Below are 18,072 nucleotides of genomic sequence, written 5' to 3'. Positions count from 1 at the left end.
ACAGAAAATTAACTGCTTGAGACCACACATAATGACTGCCTAATGTAAGGCACTTAACTGAAAGACCTAAACTTTAGTTCTCATGCCATTCTACTTTTAATGGAAAGAGATACAATTTTGTCTGCTGCCTGGAGTGGCACACTGCCCTAGTTGACTGCAGCAGTGCATGGGACTTTAAGTGTCTAAGGTTGGATGGTATAAGGTTAAGACCTCAGCCCAACCTCTTTATGCTTTGGTTTTTAGCTAAAACTCCCTCCACAAAACTCATTGAAATCAGTGGGAAACCTCTTGAGAATGACAGTGAGCTCAGCAGAAAACCATGCAGCTGAAGATCCAGGCCTTGGTGGTTACAGCTTTGTTTTGGGAGTTTTAGTCTAGATTTTCAAAATGGTTCAGCTGCTCATACCACACAACTGCCAGGACTGTCTCATTTCTCCTGGCTGGGAATGGGTGTCACTTCATGTAGGAGAGTCAGAGGCTGGGGAGATGCAGCTTTTCCCCAGTGACAACTCTGAGCCATGCATATGGGGCAATCACATGTGTCCGAAGAGGTTGGAATCCCAGGTGCAAATGCACTTAAAGATGGTCTCTGTGTGTGTGTGTGTGCTGTCCAACTATCCATGATTTCTGGATAGCCACAGTCATAGTGGAAAATTTATAATTTTTCTGAAGAATCTCAGCCACTCCTACCTAATTTCTGCTGATCAGTCAGTGGGTTACAGGCTCCTTCTGGAACAGAGTCAACCTCACAGGAAGTGATGGCAATGAACACAGCAGAGCAGGCAGCTACTCCATCCTCCCTGTTAACGTGAGACTGCAGCAGAGCTATGGAAGGTTACACACCCCACACGTCCTGGACTGCATCACCAATTGCAAGTTGTTCCCTTTCTTGAGGAAAACATCAGAATCAAGCAAATGGACTTTGCTCTTTGTTGTATTTCACACTATTTGACCTTTCTGCTCAGCAGTTCTAAGAATGAGAAAATGAAGCCAAGATTGGCAACTAATAGATCTCTTAAAAAGGTTAAATCATAAATTGCATCTGACTGAATGAACCCATGAGGCCTAAAGTGATTCAGCCTCTCTAAATCTTGGGATTTTATTGGGAGGGATATAGCTGCATTTGATACAAACATATGTAGTAGAAAAACACAAACGCCCTGTTTCTAAGCTTACACTCGTATCACCAAAGCCCTTGGATACATAAGGTTGTGCTGCCAAACAGGCTGGCACTCCGGAAGAACTACTGATCAACCTGCTGTCACTCTCACTTCCACTCACAGCTGAGTGTGTTTGACAAAGGAATCATACAGATCAACCTGTAAGCTGAACTCAGTGTCGCCATGCAGGGCCAAAATCAGGACCATCAAGGACTTGACAGTGGGGCAGAATTTAGCCACAGCAGCATTTCACTAGAAGACCCTCTAGACTCTTACAGAGAGTCTGACATGATGTCAGTGATACCTAATGCCAGGAGATTTACTGTGAAGAAAGAAGCAAACTGAAGAGAGACATGAGCAGGCAGTGATGTTTTAACTCTCTCAGTGAAGGAGACCTTTCAGTTGCTGTCAAAGTCTGTTCTCATATCATTCCGGGGAGGGACCACGCAGAGTCCAGCCCTGGGGAAGAGCCACCCAAGCATTTACAGCAGCTGGAGTTGTAAGATACTATTGTGGCTGGAGAATGGGCTAGGATTCTTGTCAAGGTACCAGTTAGTCACTGGTCTCAATGTGCTGTTCTCTGAAGACAATACAGTGCTGGATCCTGACTTCACATAAAAAGAATGAAAAAGAAACCACAAAAAAAAAAAACTCTACAGGGGATATTTTCCATAGGCAGAACTAGAAAAAAAAAATGGAAATTGTCCTTTTTTGGATGAAAATCTGAAACCTACAGACTTTTCTGCGAAAATTACTTGATTTTTTTAATGTAAAAAACCCACCCAAACCCCAGTGAAAAATGGTTACTTTTTTCCTCATCTTTCCTTTCTCCCCTTCCACTTTTCTCCAGTGCCATCACTGAAAAGGGGGTAGGAGGAAACCAGACAATAATTCTGAAGAGAGCAAAATGTTCTTCACAAGAAAATATTTGAACAGAGAGCTATGAGCAGTTCCACTTCTAGACATTTCACATGTTGAGCTCCCCCATCCATAGTTTCTGTGTTCTTCAGGGAAATCCATTTGCCACTGGGGTTAAGTGCTTCAATTATTGATCCAGGCATATAATCAGGGTTGAATGCAGGCACTGTGTAAAACATGACAGCTCACTCATCAGATGACTGGGAATATTCAAAAAGTGTAGGGAAGGTGTGGCCTCTTCATGTTCCCGTGTAACTTTTCTTCTAATTAAATTCCCTAAAGCTGAGTTGAACAGCATGAGACCTCCTGTGGGACAGGTAAGTTAGTACAGAGGGGTTTTATTCTCCCTGCTTTCCAATTATTATTTCATGAAAAATACTCAGTTACAAAATGTCTGGAATGAATGCTGAGCTACACATGGAAGTGAACTGCTTGCCAGTGCTGGATGCTTCCATAACATGCATGTCACCATGCCTTTCTCAGCTGGTGACTAGTAGTTTGCAAAGTCTGGGTGAGCATGGAGTGGTTTCACCAGATATGAGTGAGATGCTGTGTAAAAGGAGTCGTATGGTGTTTGAGGTTTGTCTTTGTAACTGGCTCCAGCAATCAAATACACCTCCTCCCAAGCTGTTGTTTCCTAGTCTTCCATCCACTTAGCTTGAATTTTGGTTTTTGCTGTGAAAGACCTTATAGATATGAGACATGATTGCCTAGAGAAGGCAGGCAGATAATCTCAGTTGTACAGTTATATTTTTCAGTGTTAGCTTTCTGGGTTTGCCCTTTAAAGATATGACAGTTGTATGTAAGTGGAAGTAATTTAGCCCTGGAGGGGTGAAATTCTTTTTTAAGCTCTTCATGTAATCTTAGTTTGTTATTGCAAAAAGATCTCTAACCAGGAGCAATTGGGTCCAATCTGATGCTGAATTAAAAATAACTGGAAATCCTGGGGCAGTCCTCTGCAGTACCAGAGTGGTTGCCAGATGCAGTTGGCGTCAGATGTGCGTCTAACTCGAATGCATTTGCCTGCATTTCACCCATAGGTATTGCAGACAGGAAGGCAGCTGGAGGGGTGTCCTGCTGACTGTTCTGGAAGTGGAGGCTCACAATGCCTTCATATTGGTGCAGAGGGTTCAATGAGGTGGCACCCTACAACACTGCCAGCTGTACAAATACAGGGTAGAAGTCAGTTCCTGCCTAGGAGAGGTAAAAGGCTGCAACTGGCAACAGAGAAGTGCAATGACTGCCTCTGGTTGTTCAGCAGCTCAGAAAACTCTTGGAATTGATTTGGCTCTGCAGACACTTTGAAAACAAATTTAATCCCTTTTCCAGTAAATTCTTCTGGTTTACTGCTAGCATGAAATGTCCTGACCACCATTTTACATGTAAGCACAAGGTCACTCCAGACTCTACTGGATTATGTGCACCCTTCAGTGGCAGCATCAGGATTTCAAAATGATGCAAGAGTATTTTTGTGCTGAGGAAGTGGTGAGATCTTCAATTACCCAGATCTAGATCATCAGAATATAATGCAGGGCAGGGCTGGGAATATCAACCCACCAGTATTATCCCAGTATGGACTGGGTCGTGTGAGCAGGCGGAATTTACCTAAGGTCAGAGGCTATGGGCCATGTCTTCATCACATTTACATATCTGATTTTTAGGCAATTATGCCCCTTGGACATGTACTGAGGTTGGACTAGAGAGCAAGGCAGCCTTAAAGAGCTGGACTAGAGTTATGGGATCAGGTACCTTCAGGGAGCAACACCTCGTCTCTTACTGATCTTCACAGTTGGAAAGAACCTTGTCCTCTAATGGTGAGGTTAGAGCCCATGTTTAAGAGTTGGGAGCTTTTTCTGACTCCTTTGGGTAGAATAACTTTTGGAGAAAACATGATTCAGTCTGGCTTTGTTTTGTGAGCTGTTCAAGAACATCTTAGTCTAACTAATGATGTGGGGCAATAGCTTGTTCTTTGTCAGACAAGGAATATTTCCAGCCAGGTAGCCCGAGCTAGCTTTAAATTATTTGATCTAGCAGTTTGACAGCACTGAAGAGTTTAACATGGGCAAAAAAGTGACTGAAGTGTACATATACCTTCACTGATCAACAAGACCCTTGCAACAGGCCACCTGTGAACATTTTTATAGTCTTTGTCTTAACCTAGTGGACTGCCTCCCCTCTACAGGAGAGAGGCTAATTCTTCATATCTGGGGATGTCTCTTTGCAGAGACTGTTCAAAGGTCAAAGAACTTACATTGTGCATCACTAGGGCTTTCAAATTGCTTGTATGTTTTCAAGTAAAATGGGTCTAGGGAGACTACAGCAGATGAAAAGAGTTTAGCGAACTAGCCAGAGACAGTTATGCAAGAGCGTACTAATTCAAACAGATTTTTACATACACATTTGCTGAACCTCATTTCTCGTATTTGTTCTGTTATAATGATTGCTATTTTTTTTAAGAGTTCATCCTAGATCTAGCTCGAATCTGAGCTAAGCAGACAGAAATGAATGGAACACTGCCCTGCTTAACTCTGTTTTTCTGCTATCCCATCAGGTGTAAATGAGTGACTGACTTCAGAAGCACAAACACATTGAAAAAGGAGCGATGATGCATTCAGTGCTCGCAGCTATGAAGCCCTGGGGCCTTCTCAGTTCGTAGATCAAGCAGCCATCAAACCACATCACAGCGCAAATTTATGTCCCTCTCCTCCTTCCCAACTGTCTGACCTTCATAAAATCCACCAATACTCCTACTTCAAATTCCCCAGAGACACACTATTACCAGACATAGGCAGACAGACAGACAGACATCAGTCAGTGAAGTACAGCTCATAAGTAACTCACTAAAGTGTCTGCTGGGATGAGGGAGGGAACTGCTATGGGTGTATTGTTCCAGTCCCCTCATTTCCCAAAACACTGAATGAAATAATAACTTGTTTATAATAATGTATGACATCACGGCAATGCTACAGAGCTGCACTTGAGAAACAGCTTTGAACCCTGCGACCTTCCTTCAAGTGAGAAAGTCTTTGGGGGGCCACGGGTTGCAGAAAGCCCTAGTCTTCCTCTGGTTCTCTAGAAGACTTTCTTATTCCAGAATTAAAAACATGGCAAGGACCACACACACTTGCAACTCTTGAACCACGTGTTTTCTTTTCCCTTAGAGTTGATCACTCTGGCTTAAAGCTAAAGACACCCTCTTGCCAAGGAGTGACGGGAGTGATTCACCAATTCATTCCACGGTAGATTTTTGAAATAAAATGAACCATGTCCAAGCACTTGATCCATTCTCCTCCAACAAGCTACAGGAGGAAAAAAAATCATCCCTTATCTGCGTCACACCATGTTCACATTACATAATTATCCACTCTGTTTGCCTTTACCTACCTGCTTAAAAGTACCTGGCCTTACAGGTTCACCACTTTGATTTTGATACACTCTTTCTTTGCCATAATACCACAGATAAATCCCTTTGTCCTATGCACCTTCCTTTGAAGGTACACTGCCTAGTGTACCTTCATTATTTCTAAGCAATAGAGAGCATCTGCTGACCAGTTAACCTCTTGTATTTTCCTATTTTACAGTGTAGTAAAAATGAAAGCAATCCAAAGTTTAGAAGGGGGAAAATCAAAAGCCAAAACAAATGAGAACTGATCCTGCTCTCCTGAGAGAAGATCTACTTTAGAGATGTAATCTAATGCACCTTCTATCTTGTTCTTTCCCCTAGGCAGCTTCTTCCAAAGAAAGGAATAGTATCTTCAGCATCAGTGCGGGTGTCTTATGTCTGGGGGACTAATTACTCCAAGGACTGAGCCCTGATAATGACTTAAGCTGCTCTGAGTACAAAACTCTCCATGCATGGAAGACAAAAGCCTTGTTTTGTTGCCCCAAAAAGGGAAGAAGGTTTCAAGGCTTGCTAAAAACAACATTCAATCAGCTGTACCCATCTAGACACTGTTGTCTTTAGTGTCCCAGATGGTCCCAGCTGTTGGCATACGCAATGACAATGACATTCATTTCTTTTGCATATACATCCCATGCGAGTCCAATTTTTCAGCTGCCTGCTGATGGGAAGTGAAATTCACCCAGAGAAAAGCTGTCCTTGAGGCCTACAGGATCCCAAAGCTCGTGGAAAAAGCCTCAGTGGGGAAGATTAGTCGTAGGATCACTTCTGGCTACTATCTAATTTTATCTGTGTGTCACTGATACCAAACGTCATTCTTTTCATTATGAGAACCCCTCGACAAACAGGACTAAAAATAAAAAGCAAGAGCTCAGAGTTGGCACAAACTGTGCTACATGGACTCCAATTTGTATAGCAGGAACTATAATCACTCTGAGACGTGCCCAAGCCCTCGGGCATCCCACGGGATTTCAGTCACTTGTTTACAAGGTGTTCTGATTTGCAGCTGTTTGACTACTGTGGCATTTCAAGAGGGGGCGGTTTGAAAGGATGTTGTTACTTTGGACGTTGGGATTGGGAAATGGGTATTGAAAAATCACACAAGAAACAGGCGAGTGCTGTCTTTGTTCTTCCCTCCTTACATATGAATGACGTCAGTGACAGGGAAAGGAGCTCCAGGAACAGATCCAGAGACCAGTGCTATGGAAGGAATAAGCAGGGTACAGGTAAATCCCCGAAAACAGAGCTGTGCCTTAACCTGCCACACCAGAGTGCTCCACATCTGATCTGGGGGGACTAAGCTCTTGAGGTAAGAAAGGAACCATCCAAGCCCATTGCTTTTCCACCTTTTCTAACAAGGTTACCAGCAAATAAATTGATGCTGTGCCATGGACACCCCTGAGATCTAGGATAAAGGCCATCACCAGCTCACTTCAAACAGCAGCAGCAGCTGACATGGATTTGGTCACTGGCTTAAAGTAATTTATCAATTCAGATGGCTCTTTCCATCATTCCCGCTCTCCTGACCTGAACAGTTCCTCTTTCAGAGCTGCATTAAGCTAATGCCCACTTTCTTATGGGCCTTCTTGGAATAATGGATTCAGATATGCAGAAGGAATGTAAAAATCTGTCTGTTATCTGGGATGAGTGGTTTGCACAAGAGTGCCCCTGAGTGTTTGTTTAACACTGTGGACAGCAGAACCCTGCTAAGTGGTAACACGCTGAGAAAGGGAAAGCAAGAAGAGAGGAAAAAATAGCATGTCTGTTTAAAAACTATGTCCACCGAGCTGTGTGCGTTTTTTGGCTTAGTTAACTGTTCACTTGTTTTTCTGTGGGAAACCAGGAAGGACACGTGGAGCTTTTCCCAGGCTTTAGTGTTATTCTCTTGTTTCCAACATTGGCTTTTTTATGCATTAATTGACAGTAACTCATGTAGAAGGTCTAGTGCCAAGAGGATATTTACCTTGCAAACATTTAATCTGCTGCCCCTCTCTGCTCTTCTGTGACTTTTTCAAGCGATGACTGACTGGAGGCGCCATGTGCACTTGAAGAAGCATCACTCCTGCCAACAGCCCTCTGCCTGCCCAGTGTGTGCCAGAAACCTGACTGCACTTTCTTGGCAGGGAGCAGCCTTCCCCTCACTTCCTGAAGGTGAAAGAGGGCTCAGCCTAGAATGTAAAGCATAAAAGGGTAAAGATTCTATTATGAGAAATTGGTGTTTTTCTAGCTAGATTAAAACCCACACTATGTTTGATTCTGAGTGACACTGATCAGTTTAGCACCAGCAACTTCTCTGGTGTCATGAGTGACTTCTCTTTAAGCAAGCACCCAGAGAAGCACTCCTTGCTTTCTCTAGGCAAAGTTGAAGGAAAGATCTGCATTTGCATTGCACATGCCATCAAAGATCTCAAAGTACACAACTTATCCTAGACCACATGGAAAATCTGTATCAAAACTGGGGTCCGAAATTCTGACTCTCTCTCCTTTGCTCCAGCCAGGCTGACTTTGCCTCACGGTCAGCTATGACTGCTGCCATCATCAGAAGCATGCTATACTGTCACCACCTTGCCACACATACCAGTTTTAGACTCTCTGGTTTTTACCCATAGCTGTGGAAAATTGTCTGCAGAAGAGGCTGCTTAGAAAGGAAGCTGAAGATTGCTGAAGTCTATTCTAATCCACAGTCTATATTTATGCAGCCCTTGTCACAGCAGAGCAGAGAAAATGTCACTGGAACAGTTTTCTTTTTGCCAACAGGCAAGAGGTTTAAAAAGAGGCAGTATAACCTCTATTTGATGATGTGTTTCTACAAATGTTTAACTTGCTATTTCATTTAAAAATCATCTTTAATGTTGATTTATATTCCTGGCAGTGAAGTCAGGAGGTTGGCAATCCCATTCCATTTCAGTCTGTGCTCTGACTGAGGCAATAACACAGATCAAAGAGAAGGAGTCTTGCAGCACTCACATTTTATCATGCTGAATGTTTTCAAGTTCTCACTCTGATATTCATGGGCAGATTATGTAACTACTAGATTTATACTTCTGAAGGCCAAATAGTAAAGATTGAAATGTTGTATCATTAAGAGGAAGTATTTGGAAATAATTGAATTGAAACAAGGAACAACATATCAAGCAAGCACTTGACAAAAGCAGCAATGCTTTCCTGGAGATGTCGTCTTGCTCCAGTCTTTATAGGGTCAGACATTTGTTTTCATGCCACAGAATATAAAATTAACTGCATGTTATTATACATTTTAAGTCCTGTTTTCCATCTAAATATGTCAAGCTGACATTTTTATTGCCTTAGTAATTGCTAAACATTCAAGGACTTGAATTCCATCATTAACAGTTTACCTACTTGATGGAAGAGAAGTCACAGACCTTCTGTGAATTTTTTAGAAGATAATAACTTACAGTTCACTATATAACAAGTAACATGAAAACTTGCCTTGGTCCCTGCCCATGGCTTATGCGCAGTATCTTGTAAATACTGATAAGTTTAGTTTCCTAATGCCCTGAGGACTTTGACACCATAGCAGTACCCCCCTTTCTACGGAAGGGAACTCAGGCAGGCAAAGGTTAGCAGATCATAGAATCATCAAGGTTGGAAGAGACCTTTAAGATCATCAAGCCTAACTGTCAACCCAGCACTACCAGTGTAGCCCCTAAATCACTAACTATATCAACCAGCACCAGATTCAGACACCTCTTAAACATCTCCAGGGATAGTGACTCCACCCCTCCCCCCGGGCAATCTACTCCAGTGCCTAAAATGCACTAAAGGATGAGAGAATGGATTGAAAGCGGCCCTGAGGAGAAGGACTTCAGGGTGTTGGTTGATGAGCAGCTCAGTGTGAACTGGCCATGTGCAGGTGGTTGGGGCTCTGAGCAATCTGGTCTAGAGGAAGGTGTCCCTGCCCACGGCAGCAGGGTTGGAAGGACGTGATCTTTAAGGTCCCTTCCAACCCAAACTACTCTATGATTCCATGCAGTGGAGCAGGACCCAGATGTGCTGCTGGCCGGAAGGCCCAGCCTGTGGTGCCATTAGGGCCAGGCACGGCCCCCTCTGCACTGGCCTGGCTGCCGTGAGCCACCACCAGACACCTGGACAGGCTGTGGGCACAGGGCTGGCTCGATCTGTGTGGGGAGCTCAGAGAATCACAGAATTGTTAGCGTCGGAAGGGGCTTTTGGAGATCATCCAGTTCGACCCCCTTGGCAAGGCAGGGTCACCCAGAGCAGGTGACACATCCAGGTGGGTTTTGAATGTCTTCAGGGAAGGATACTCCACTACCTCCCTGGGCAGCCTTTTCTACCTCACCACCCTTTGCCCCCCTCAATGCAAAGTCCTTCCTCACGCTGAGGTGAAACTTATTGTATTTTAGTTTATGTTCATTACTCCTTGCCTTGTTGCTGGACATCCACTGAAAAGAGTCTGGCACGATCCTCTTGGCAAACGCTTTTAAGGTATTTATATGTATTAATGAGATCCCCTCTCAGTCTTCTCTGGACTAAATAGGCCAAGCTCCCACAATCTCTCCTCGTAAGAGAGATGCTCCAGACCCTAATGACCTTTGTGGCCCTCCACTGGACATTGTCCAGGAGCTCCATGTCTCTCTTGTACTGAGGAGCCCAGAAGTGAACACAGCGCTCCAATGAGGCCTCGCTGGGGCTGAGTAGAGGGGCAGGATCACCTCCCTCAATCTGCCGCCCACACTCTTCTCGATGCACCCCAGGATACCACTGGGCCTCCTAGCCGCCGGAACTCGGCCCTCTCTTTGCTGGGCTCGGCTGCCCAGCCCCGGCACAGTCTCAGACACGGGCAGCGCCGCCCTGCCCGCCCCGGGGCGGGCGGGAACGCCCCGCTCCGCTCCGCCCCGGCCCGGCCCCGGCCCCGCGCCCCGGACGCGGTTCGGGCGGCGGAAGGGGCGGGGGAAGCCGGGGCGGCTCGGGGGGCACCGGCGCGATGTTCCTGACGGCGGTGGCCCGTGAGTGGCCCGTGGGGGGCGGAGCGGGGCCGGGACCGGGGCCGGGGCCGGGGCCGGGCGGGGGCGGCCGTGGGGGCGGCCCGGCGGCGGCGCTGCCTGCACTGCCCTTCCCCGCCCTGCCCCTCTCTCGGCGAGCCCCGGGGGAAGCTCAGGGTGACCTGCACGGGACTTGCGCAGACACAATGTAGATTAGCGTTTCTAAAAAATATTTAGCGCGGTTTTGCATTTATGCTGTAGATTTATGATTACTTTAAATGGGGCGAGCTGACAGAGAAATAATTCCGCCTGTTTTCGTGCCGTGTGGTGGGTTAACTCGGGGGGACCGAAAACCAGCCTTGTGAGAAGGTCAGGCTCACCTGAGAACAGCTCCCTGCCCTGGCTCACCCCCTGGCGAAGCAAACCTTTGCCTTGGCACCACGGCAGGAACTGAAGCAGGAGTGGGTGTGAGCAAGTCGGGGAGAGTGGGGCTGCAGTTTCCACCAGCAGTGTTGTCCATACCTGCCCTAACTTCACATTCACCTAGAGAACTCATACTAAGCACTGAAGCAGAAAACTTACTGAAAACATGTGGAGGTTGCAGCAAGTCCGGCCTGTCATTCTGGCACTACTTTTGCACAGACACCTACAAAGGTGGTATGATGGCAGAAGGAGCAGGCAACTGACAGCTCACGGACGGATGAGCAGTGTTTATTGTGACAGTAAATCTCTTTCCGCTATCTATCTGCAGCTTTTGCAAAGTCAGGCAGTGGAAAACTCTTAATCTTTATATGCAACATATAAAGGAAGCAAGATAAAATGATAACCGTTTCTTCTGTTTTTCTCTTCTTCATGCTGCAAAAAAACCACCAGAGGCCAAGAGCAAAGCTAAGTAAGTGATATTTTCCTAACCAGTTTTGGGTTTTGGGTACCACCCTGTATCTTTACAGAATGTTAGGCTTCTCTAAATTTTTTTAATATATCTGAGAGAATTACAGACCTTGAGTCTAGCTGCCTCCTCTCTCTCCTTCTGCATGCGTGTCTTCTCACAGGTAGGTATAGAATGGTGTGAAATTCATCCCTCAGTTCTGAAATTGCAGCGAAGGCAAGTTTGTCCTGTAGACTGTTGCACCTTGTGCAGGGGGAAGCACATCTCTGTGCTCTGTGATTAAAAAGAGGAGGTAAATTATCTGCGTATTCTTGCTCTTGTTTACCTTTCATACCTTTTTAGCAGAGGAGAGCAGACTGAGCTACAGTGTGGGTCTTTGTTGTCTGTGGGCAGGTATCGTGAAGCTTTCCCCTAGACAGAGGGCAGAGCACATCCCAGGAGTGGACAGGATGCAGTCAGTGCTCTGGGTGTTTCTTGGTTTGCTCTGTAGTCCAGCTCAGGAGAGATGTTAGTGGGCTCTGGAAGAAAATTAGTCACAGTCCTCTGACCTGTAAAGAAAGCCTGTGGTGTGTTAAGGCTTTGAAAGGAAGGAGTATGTACTTGAAGCACATGAGTACTCTTGCGGTGTGGGCACAAGGAGACAAGACCATGTTGAGAAAATTACTTGCATCCAAAATGCTATTTGTAAGAAAAGTGATACATTTACATGAACACATTCCTGTCTTCCCATTCCCAGAAGTTCCATTCTGTGTGAATGTATTATCTTTCGTACATTCTCTGTATTTCGGGTTTTTTAAGAATCAGCCCCCAACAGAGTCAGTACCAACCACTTGCTGGGTTTGAGGAGATTCTTCTCTTACAGAATTTTTGCACAATTGTCAGGGTTTTAAATTAAGAAAGCACTTCCCAAGTATGTACCTGATAGAGGGCACTTCAACTTCTGAGTGTTCTACTGTTCACAGAAACAAACAGCAAAGCGGGAGGTTTCTGTGAGGTGAAAAAGTAGCTATTCTAAATGGTGTTGGTAATACAGGGATTTCTGCCATACACCCCATTTTATTTCTTTTATCCTGATGTTTCTTTTGCCGTTCTTTGTAGTTCCATATATGCTTCTGGAATATTTTATGTTTATGTATTTATCCTTCTGAACTTGCTTTGGGTTTCTCCCCATGCCCCAGTAACGTTCCAGTATTGTTTTCTGCCTCTGCTCCCAGTTACATTTCTTCATTGGGGAGTGATTTTTTTGAACAAGGTGTGTTCAGAGTGGGCTTGGCCTCAGATGTGTAGAGCACAAGATTTCAAGGCCTGGTCAAACTGATACCACTGATTCCCCCAGAAAGAGGAAACTGCACAGAGGCTTTGAGGAAGTGGGTGAGGTATAGGGAAGGAGTCTTTGTGGTTACTGGGGCTTCACGGCACACCTGCAGTAGTGTATAGGAGAGGACAATAACTGGGGATAATCCCAAGTGTATGCTTGGTCAGTTAATCTGCAGGAATCCAGTGTTTTTCTGTTTATTTTGAACTCAATATTAAATTAGATTGAAAAACTGAAAAGGAAGATCTCAAGGAAGTATACTAGTCAGAGCTGCACAAGTGAGGAAGAACAGGTTAATTTTGACTGGGTATTTTGTATTAGAAACAGGGAAAAGCAGGGAAATGGAAACTGAACTGAAAGCCCATATGCAGAGATGTGTCGATCTCTTTACTGCAATGGAAGCAAGAGATGTAACTTACAGAATAGTTAAAGGGTTTTGCCTTTCTTTTGAGACTTTGGAAGATGCCCTGTGTCTGGGAAGTTGCATGGATCTCAGCATACTTCCAGGCTGGAGGTGTGGGCAGCTTTTTCAGTCTCCTGATGTGCCCTGCTCCTGGGACGCTGCAGTTGCTGCCAGCCCACCCCATCCCACAAACCGAGAGCCCTGCAGTGGGGAAGGGGGTTCCTGTGGCTGGGTTCACATCAAGCTCTGTATCTAGTGGGATGGATGGTGCCAAGGGGACCTGGTTCTCCTTTTGCACATCTCTTGTTCCAGCCTATCTGCTCAGCTTCCTCTCTGCATGTGGAAGTGATAGTCTTGATACAGTGTTCTCTACAGCCTGAACATCTTGAGCTACCATCATCCTTCCTCTCTTGCCATTATCTTTTAAGCCATAATGACTCAACTGCATGTTGATTTTTCTCATTTCTTTTTTTCTTTCATGTTTTTATTCCTCCTGCCACACTGTTTTGTGGAGGAGCTCCTTCTCTCCGGGCTTGTATCCTGCTCAGGAGTTGTTTACCTAAACTTGATGCTGGAGCTTATGGTTTATAGTGGGCCATTTGTCTGGGTTGTAAGTTTGGTATTGATGCTCCCATCCAGAACATTCCTGAAGTTGAAATGGATTTCAACTTCCATTGAAGTTATGTGATTGTGCTAAACTGTTTATGCTAAAACCTTGTCCATTTGCCTGTGCCCTGGCAGACATATGGTACAGGCTGTAGCTGAGTGCCTGTGCGTTGACACAGAGATCTCCCTTGTGACTTTAGATACGTTCTGGTGAAGATGAGAAGTACAGCGGAGACGGGCTACTGTTTCAACATCAGGAGACCCCGACTGCAGGAAAAACTGGTCTTACTGAGATACGATCCCATTGGTAAGAGCTTGGGAAAGAAGTCTGTGCTTTCTAAGCTTCTCTGACTGTGTGGGGCAAAAGGTTTGAATGTAACAGGATTTTTCCCATCTAAGCAGACTATGTCATAACATGTTTCATACTCAGATGACTGTACACTTGCTGTTCTTCATGACATTCCAGTGGGAAGTAAGCATTACCCTCATTTTACAGATTGTGGCAGGGAAACAAAAGTAATGACTTGCCTGACACATCAGAGACTTTGATGACAGCCATGCCACATGTCACTGGCAAAGCCAAGTGACACAGGAGTTCTTTCATTCTGTTTCTTTGTGTGGTTTGCTAGACTGTGCTACCTCCAACAAGCAGTCACGAAGTGTGCATCAACAGAAGCATTCTGTTAAGTTGCCATGGGTGCTCTGAACAATAAATTTGAACCATCACTGATAAAATGGACTTTTTCTTTTAAAGAAGTAAACACAATTTCTTCCTCCTCCACAAACAATGCTGCTCTCCATATGACAGTTAGTGGGTTCCTTTATATTCCTCTGGTCCTCGCAAATTTTCTCAGCTTAAGAATCTGATTTGTTGGGGTCTTATAGCACTTGCCAAACTGCCATTTGCTCACCCAGCTTTTTAAAAGTTGACTAAGAGTTCAAGTTTCTGTAGTTAACATTAAAAAGCTGAATTTAGTGTTAAAAAGGTTAATTTGGGTAAACTTAGACCATGCATTGTGGAGGTAATACAAAAAAAGGCTTATTTAAAGCTATAAACTAAAGAAATTTATTAAGCAGCTCCAAGTAGATAATATAATGCATAGCTAGTAGTTATGTGGTTCAAGCTTTTTTTTTCCTCATAATTGTATATGCTTCTTAGATTACTACCTTTTCATTCTCAGAATTAATAGTACAGGAATTTTATGACAGGTGAGAGAAACCACCAGAGAAGCAATATGCTCTCATCAAAGCTGACAGAGGTTATGGCTTTCCTTTTGAATTCCATACAAAAGCAAAATCAGAAATCTCTTGGACTATTTTCTTGAATAAGAAAAATTCAAATTACTGCACTGAAGCATTGTGCAAAGTGATCCTCCAGAAGCTTTGCAACTTGTAGGAAAGTGAAGAGCTCAGACAGAACATGTAGTAGGTTTCTGAAGTAAGCTTTGATCTTTGTAGCCTGTAGTAGAACACAAGTGAGAAATAGATGTGAGAAAGTGCTGCATGTGTGAAGGGAAGTAAATTTGAGTCTGGATAACAACTCACATCAGGAATATGTTAGGAAGCATTTTCACTTGGCATGCATTTTCACCTTATGTTTTGTACTTCTCAGAAACCTGGGACCTCCACAGAATGAAGCTTTTTAGTGAAGTAGTGGCAGGAGTGCCCAAGTTTCACTACCTCCTATCTGCAGCAACAGAATGTGTTACTAAACTGCAGTATTTCTTAAAATGAAACTTTTATGTGGAAGAAGAGATTTTGTTACTGTGTGGATTGCTCTTGCATAGCTTTCAAAGGAATTCATAAAATGAAGTTGAATCAAACAGTGCTTTTCTAATGACACTATAAAGCTTTTCTTTATTTTGTAATTTGGGGGTTTTAGTAATGTATTGACTATGCTTAACCTGTAGCTGAAGTGCCAAATGACTTTGCCAACATCTGCATCAGGTGCTAGGGGCGGGGCCAGTTTGTGCCCCTGTGGAGAGATCCACAGGACACTTGGTGAACTTCTCAGGCAGACTGTGAGATCAGCTATATCCGGCTCATCAACTGTAGTTGTTTGGGCTCTGGAGCTGAAGAGTAGTAGAAAGCAGTAAGAACCTATTTTTGTCCCTATATGGAGCAGCTGTGACTCAGACTAGTCACACAGAGCAGCTGTTGAATGTTTTCAGTGATTCCAATTCTGATACTTACTCTCACAGAAGTGGACCTCTTAGGAACTAAAAATTACATGTTGTAAGCACTACTAAACTCCTTCAGGAGTTGGTTAACAACAGTGCTGTGCCAGTCAGTTGCTCCACACTCATTTAAGAAGTGAAGGCAGCCAGGAGAAAAGGGACGTGGGCTCGTTGAATTGAATTTTAACACTTCAGGCTTCTTAACAGATTCTTTTTCTTCCCCTATAGCAAAACAACGTGTCCTCTTCACAGAGAGGAAAAAAATCCGCTCAATGTGAACAATGACTGGACTTGATTTATGCCTGAGGAGAGGATAGTCTGGGGGGAGGACAGGGTGAACGCTGATTCAGAAATCCAGCAACATGGGCTGAAAAGAGAGGAAATGAACTGGGATCACCGTCTCCTGTGATTTGAAGGCCATTGTGAATAAAACAATGTAGAGAGAGAATATTCTTAATGTCTGGACATAGATCATCACAGTAACATTTATTTATCTTGAGTTATTTTTACAGTACTCAATTAAAAAAAATTAAATAGCAAATCCCATTGTCTGTGTTTTCCATTGTGAAAGAGGCTGTAATCTTCAAAGGAACTATTGTTTTATAAAGCAATAAAAATTAACATTTTCCACAGCAGGAATTCAATGGCAGGATTGCAAGTTTTTCTAACCTACCAGCCGCAGATGTGACAGTAGTGACCACAAGCTGGTGTCATTCATTGGAAGGGTAATGTTTGCACCGGCTCCTTCTGAGGAAAAAAGCAATGGGAACCTAGTCATGTAAGATGAGGTTTTGGATAAGCTAGGACCACGGTTAAAAGGGCTATATTATTTTCAGCCAGGTTAGTAGGATGGATTTTTCACTCCTGGGTTTTTGGCAAACATGAAGAAAGCAGACAGAGTACTTCTCTGATCATTTTGGAAGCTTTTCTTCCTTAATTAGCTTACCTATGTTTAGAGCAGTGTGGCTAGAAACATTTTTCAAAGCCTACCTCCAGTAGCACTCTTGTCCTCTCTTCAGTTGGAGGGACCTTCCTCCACAATCCAGAGTGTGGGGAGGTGCAGTGCTGCATCTGAGGTGAGTGGGCATAGACATGCCTGGGCTTGATGGATGGTGCTTTGTTGTGAGCCACATGCTGGCCTTGGTGTCTGCAGCTGAGTACTGAGTTGCAGTCTCAAAGCTAACACTCTGCTTCATGTGCTGCCATTGCCCCTCAGAGTTCTGATAAAATCAGTAAAAATACTGCCAGGAGCCCAATACCCTCTGGGTGTTTTGCTGTAAACTTCATATAGTTCAGTACAGTGCATTGTGTGGTACAGCCACAGGCCCGAAGGCTGTGTGGGGCCAGAGAGACCTGCTGTGCTGTGTCTGAAAGACCCACCACCCTCACCCCATCTTACTAGTGCAGAACAGGAACACAGGATTCCTGAAATAAGAAGCAAAGAGACTTTTCTGGCGTTTCCAGTCAGCAGATGAGAACCTCCTTGCCATCAGGAGAATAATGCTGTCTGGTATGAGATAAAATCAGCACAGTGATCTAGACAATCAATTAGAAAAGGTCCTGAGGCAAGTCCTTCCTGTAAGGATATGAAGATTGTGTCCCCGATGCCTGGACGCTTACTGATGCGACGCAGTTAGACTTCCTGATCATTTCCTCCATGGATAACTTGGGATAGTAAGCCAGGTAGAAGGCCAGTGCTCCCACAAAACTGTCTCCAGCCCCCTAGAATAAAATAACAAACAAGATTAAATGTATTTGCACAGGGAAACAATTCACATGTCTTTACCGGAAAGAGAGAAGTTGCAGCAGTGATTGCAGGAGTCAGGACATTGTTCAGGGGGTGAGTTCAATTCACTTTTCTATGCCTAGGAAATTCTACAAAGTTAAACTAATGCCACAATACTACCCTTGTGCCCAGCTGCCGAGTCAAGGTGTGCATTTACAATATGGCTTAAAACTTAAAGAAAAAGAAAAGCAAGTGCACTACAGTTCAGCAAGATGCTGTTATAAACACTGCTTTCAAAACTTCCTGTTGTTGGAGTGTCTGATTTTGATTTCTCAACCTGGATGTTTCATTAAAGCTATTTTTCTCTCATTTAACTTCTGTTTTTCATAAAGGTCAGTGGTAGAAGGGGCAGAGAAAAGAGGAAAAGAATTAACCATGTGGCCTGTGGTGTCCGTTGCAGAATGATACATTTTGATGCCTCCAGAACTTAGCTGTTGTTCACTAAAAAGGTCCC

The 18,072-nt window shown here is 44.2% G+C and overlaps 2 protein-coding genes across 5 annotated transcripts in view; one reads left to right on the top strand and one right to left on the bottom strand.

Annotated features, from left to right (window-relative positions):
- The first annotated feature begins 10,368 nt into the window (after window positions 1-10,368).
- On the top strand, window positions 10,369-16,373 carry MRPL33 (mitochondrial ribosomal protein L33). Its single transcript, XM_050314621.1, has 4 exons — window positions 10,369-10,466; window positions 11,316-11,334; window positions 13,856-13,962; window positions 16,061-16,373. The coding sequence occupies exons 1-4, from the start codon at window positions 10,445-10,447 to the stop codon at window positions 16,108-16,110; spliced, it is 198 nt and encodes a 65-aa protein (XP_050170578.1). The 5' UTR covers window positions 10,369-10,444; the 3' UTR covers window positions 16,111-16,373.
- RBKS (ribokinase) overlaps window positions 16,300-18,072 on the bottom strand; it is a 70,571-nt gene continuing 68,798 nt past the window's right edge. For all 4 annotated transcript variants that reach the window (XM_050314617.1, XM_050314616.1, XM_050314619.1 and 1 more), the window contains one exon: window positions 16,300-17,554. In XM_050314617.1, coding sequence (XP_050170574.1) covers window positions 17,381-17,554 — 174 coding nt within the window. In that variant the 3' untranslated portion in view covers window positions 16,300-17,380. The remainder of the gene's footprint in view (window positions 17,555-18,072) is intronic.

The sequence above is a fragment of the Myiozetetes cayanensis genome, unplaced genomic scaffold (assembly GCF_022539395.1).
Source record: "Myiozetetes cayanensis isolate MyiCay16 unplaced genomic scaffold, myiCay2020 scf2-11, whole genome shotgun sequence".
Lineage (NCBI taxonomy): Eukaryota > Metazoa > Chordata > Aves > Passeriformes > Tyrannidae > Myiozetetes > Myiozetetes cayanensis.
This window is presented reverse-complemented; position numbering and strand designations above follow the sequence as displayed.

Coding starts and splice junctions, on each gene's coding strand:
- MRPL33 (XM_050314621.1), top strand. CDS start 10,445: ATGTTCCTGACGGCGGTGGCCC. Junction 13,963..16,060: donor ACTGAGATACGATCCCATTG/GTAAGAGCTTGG, acceptor CTTCCCCTATAG/CAAAACAACGTGTCCTCTTC.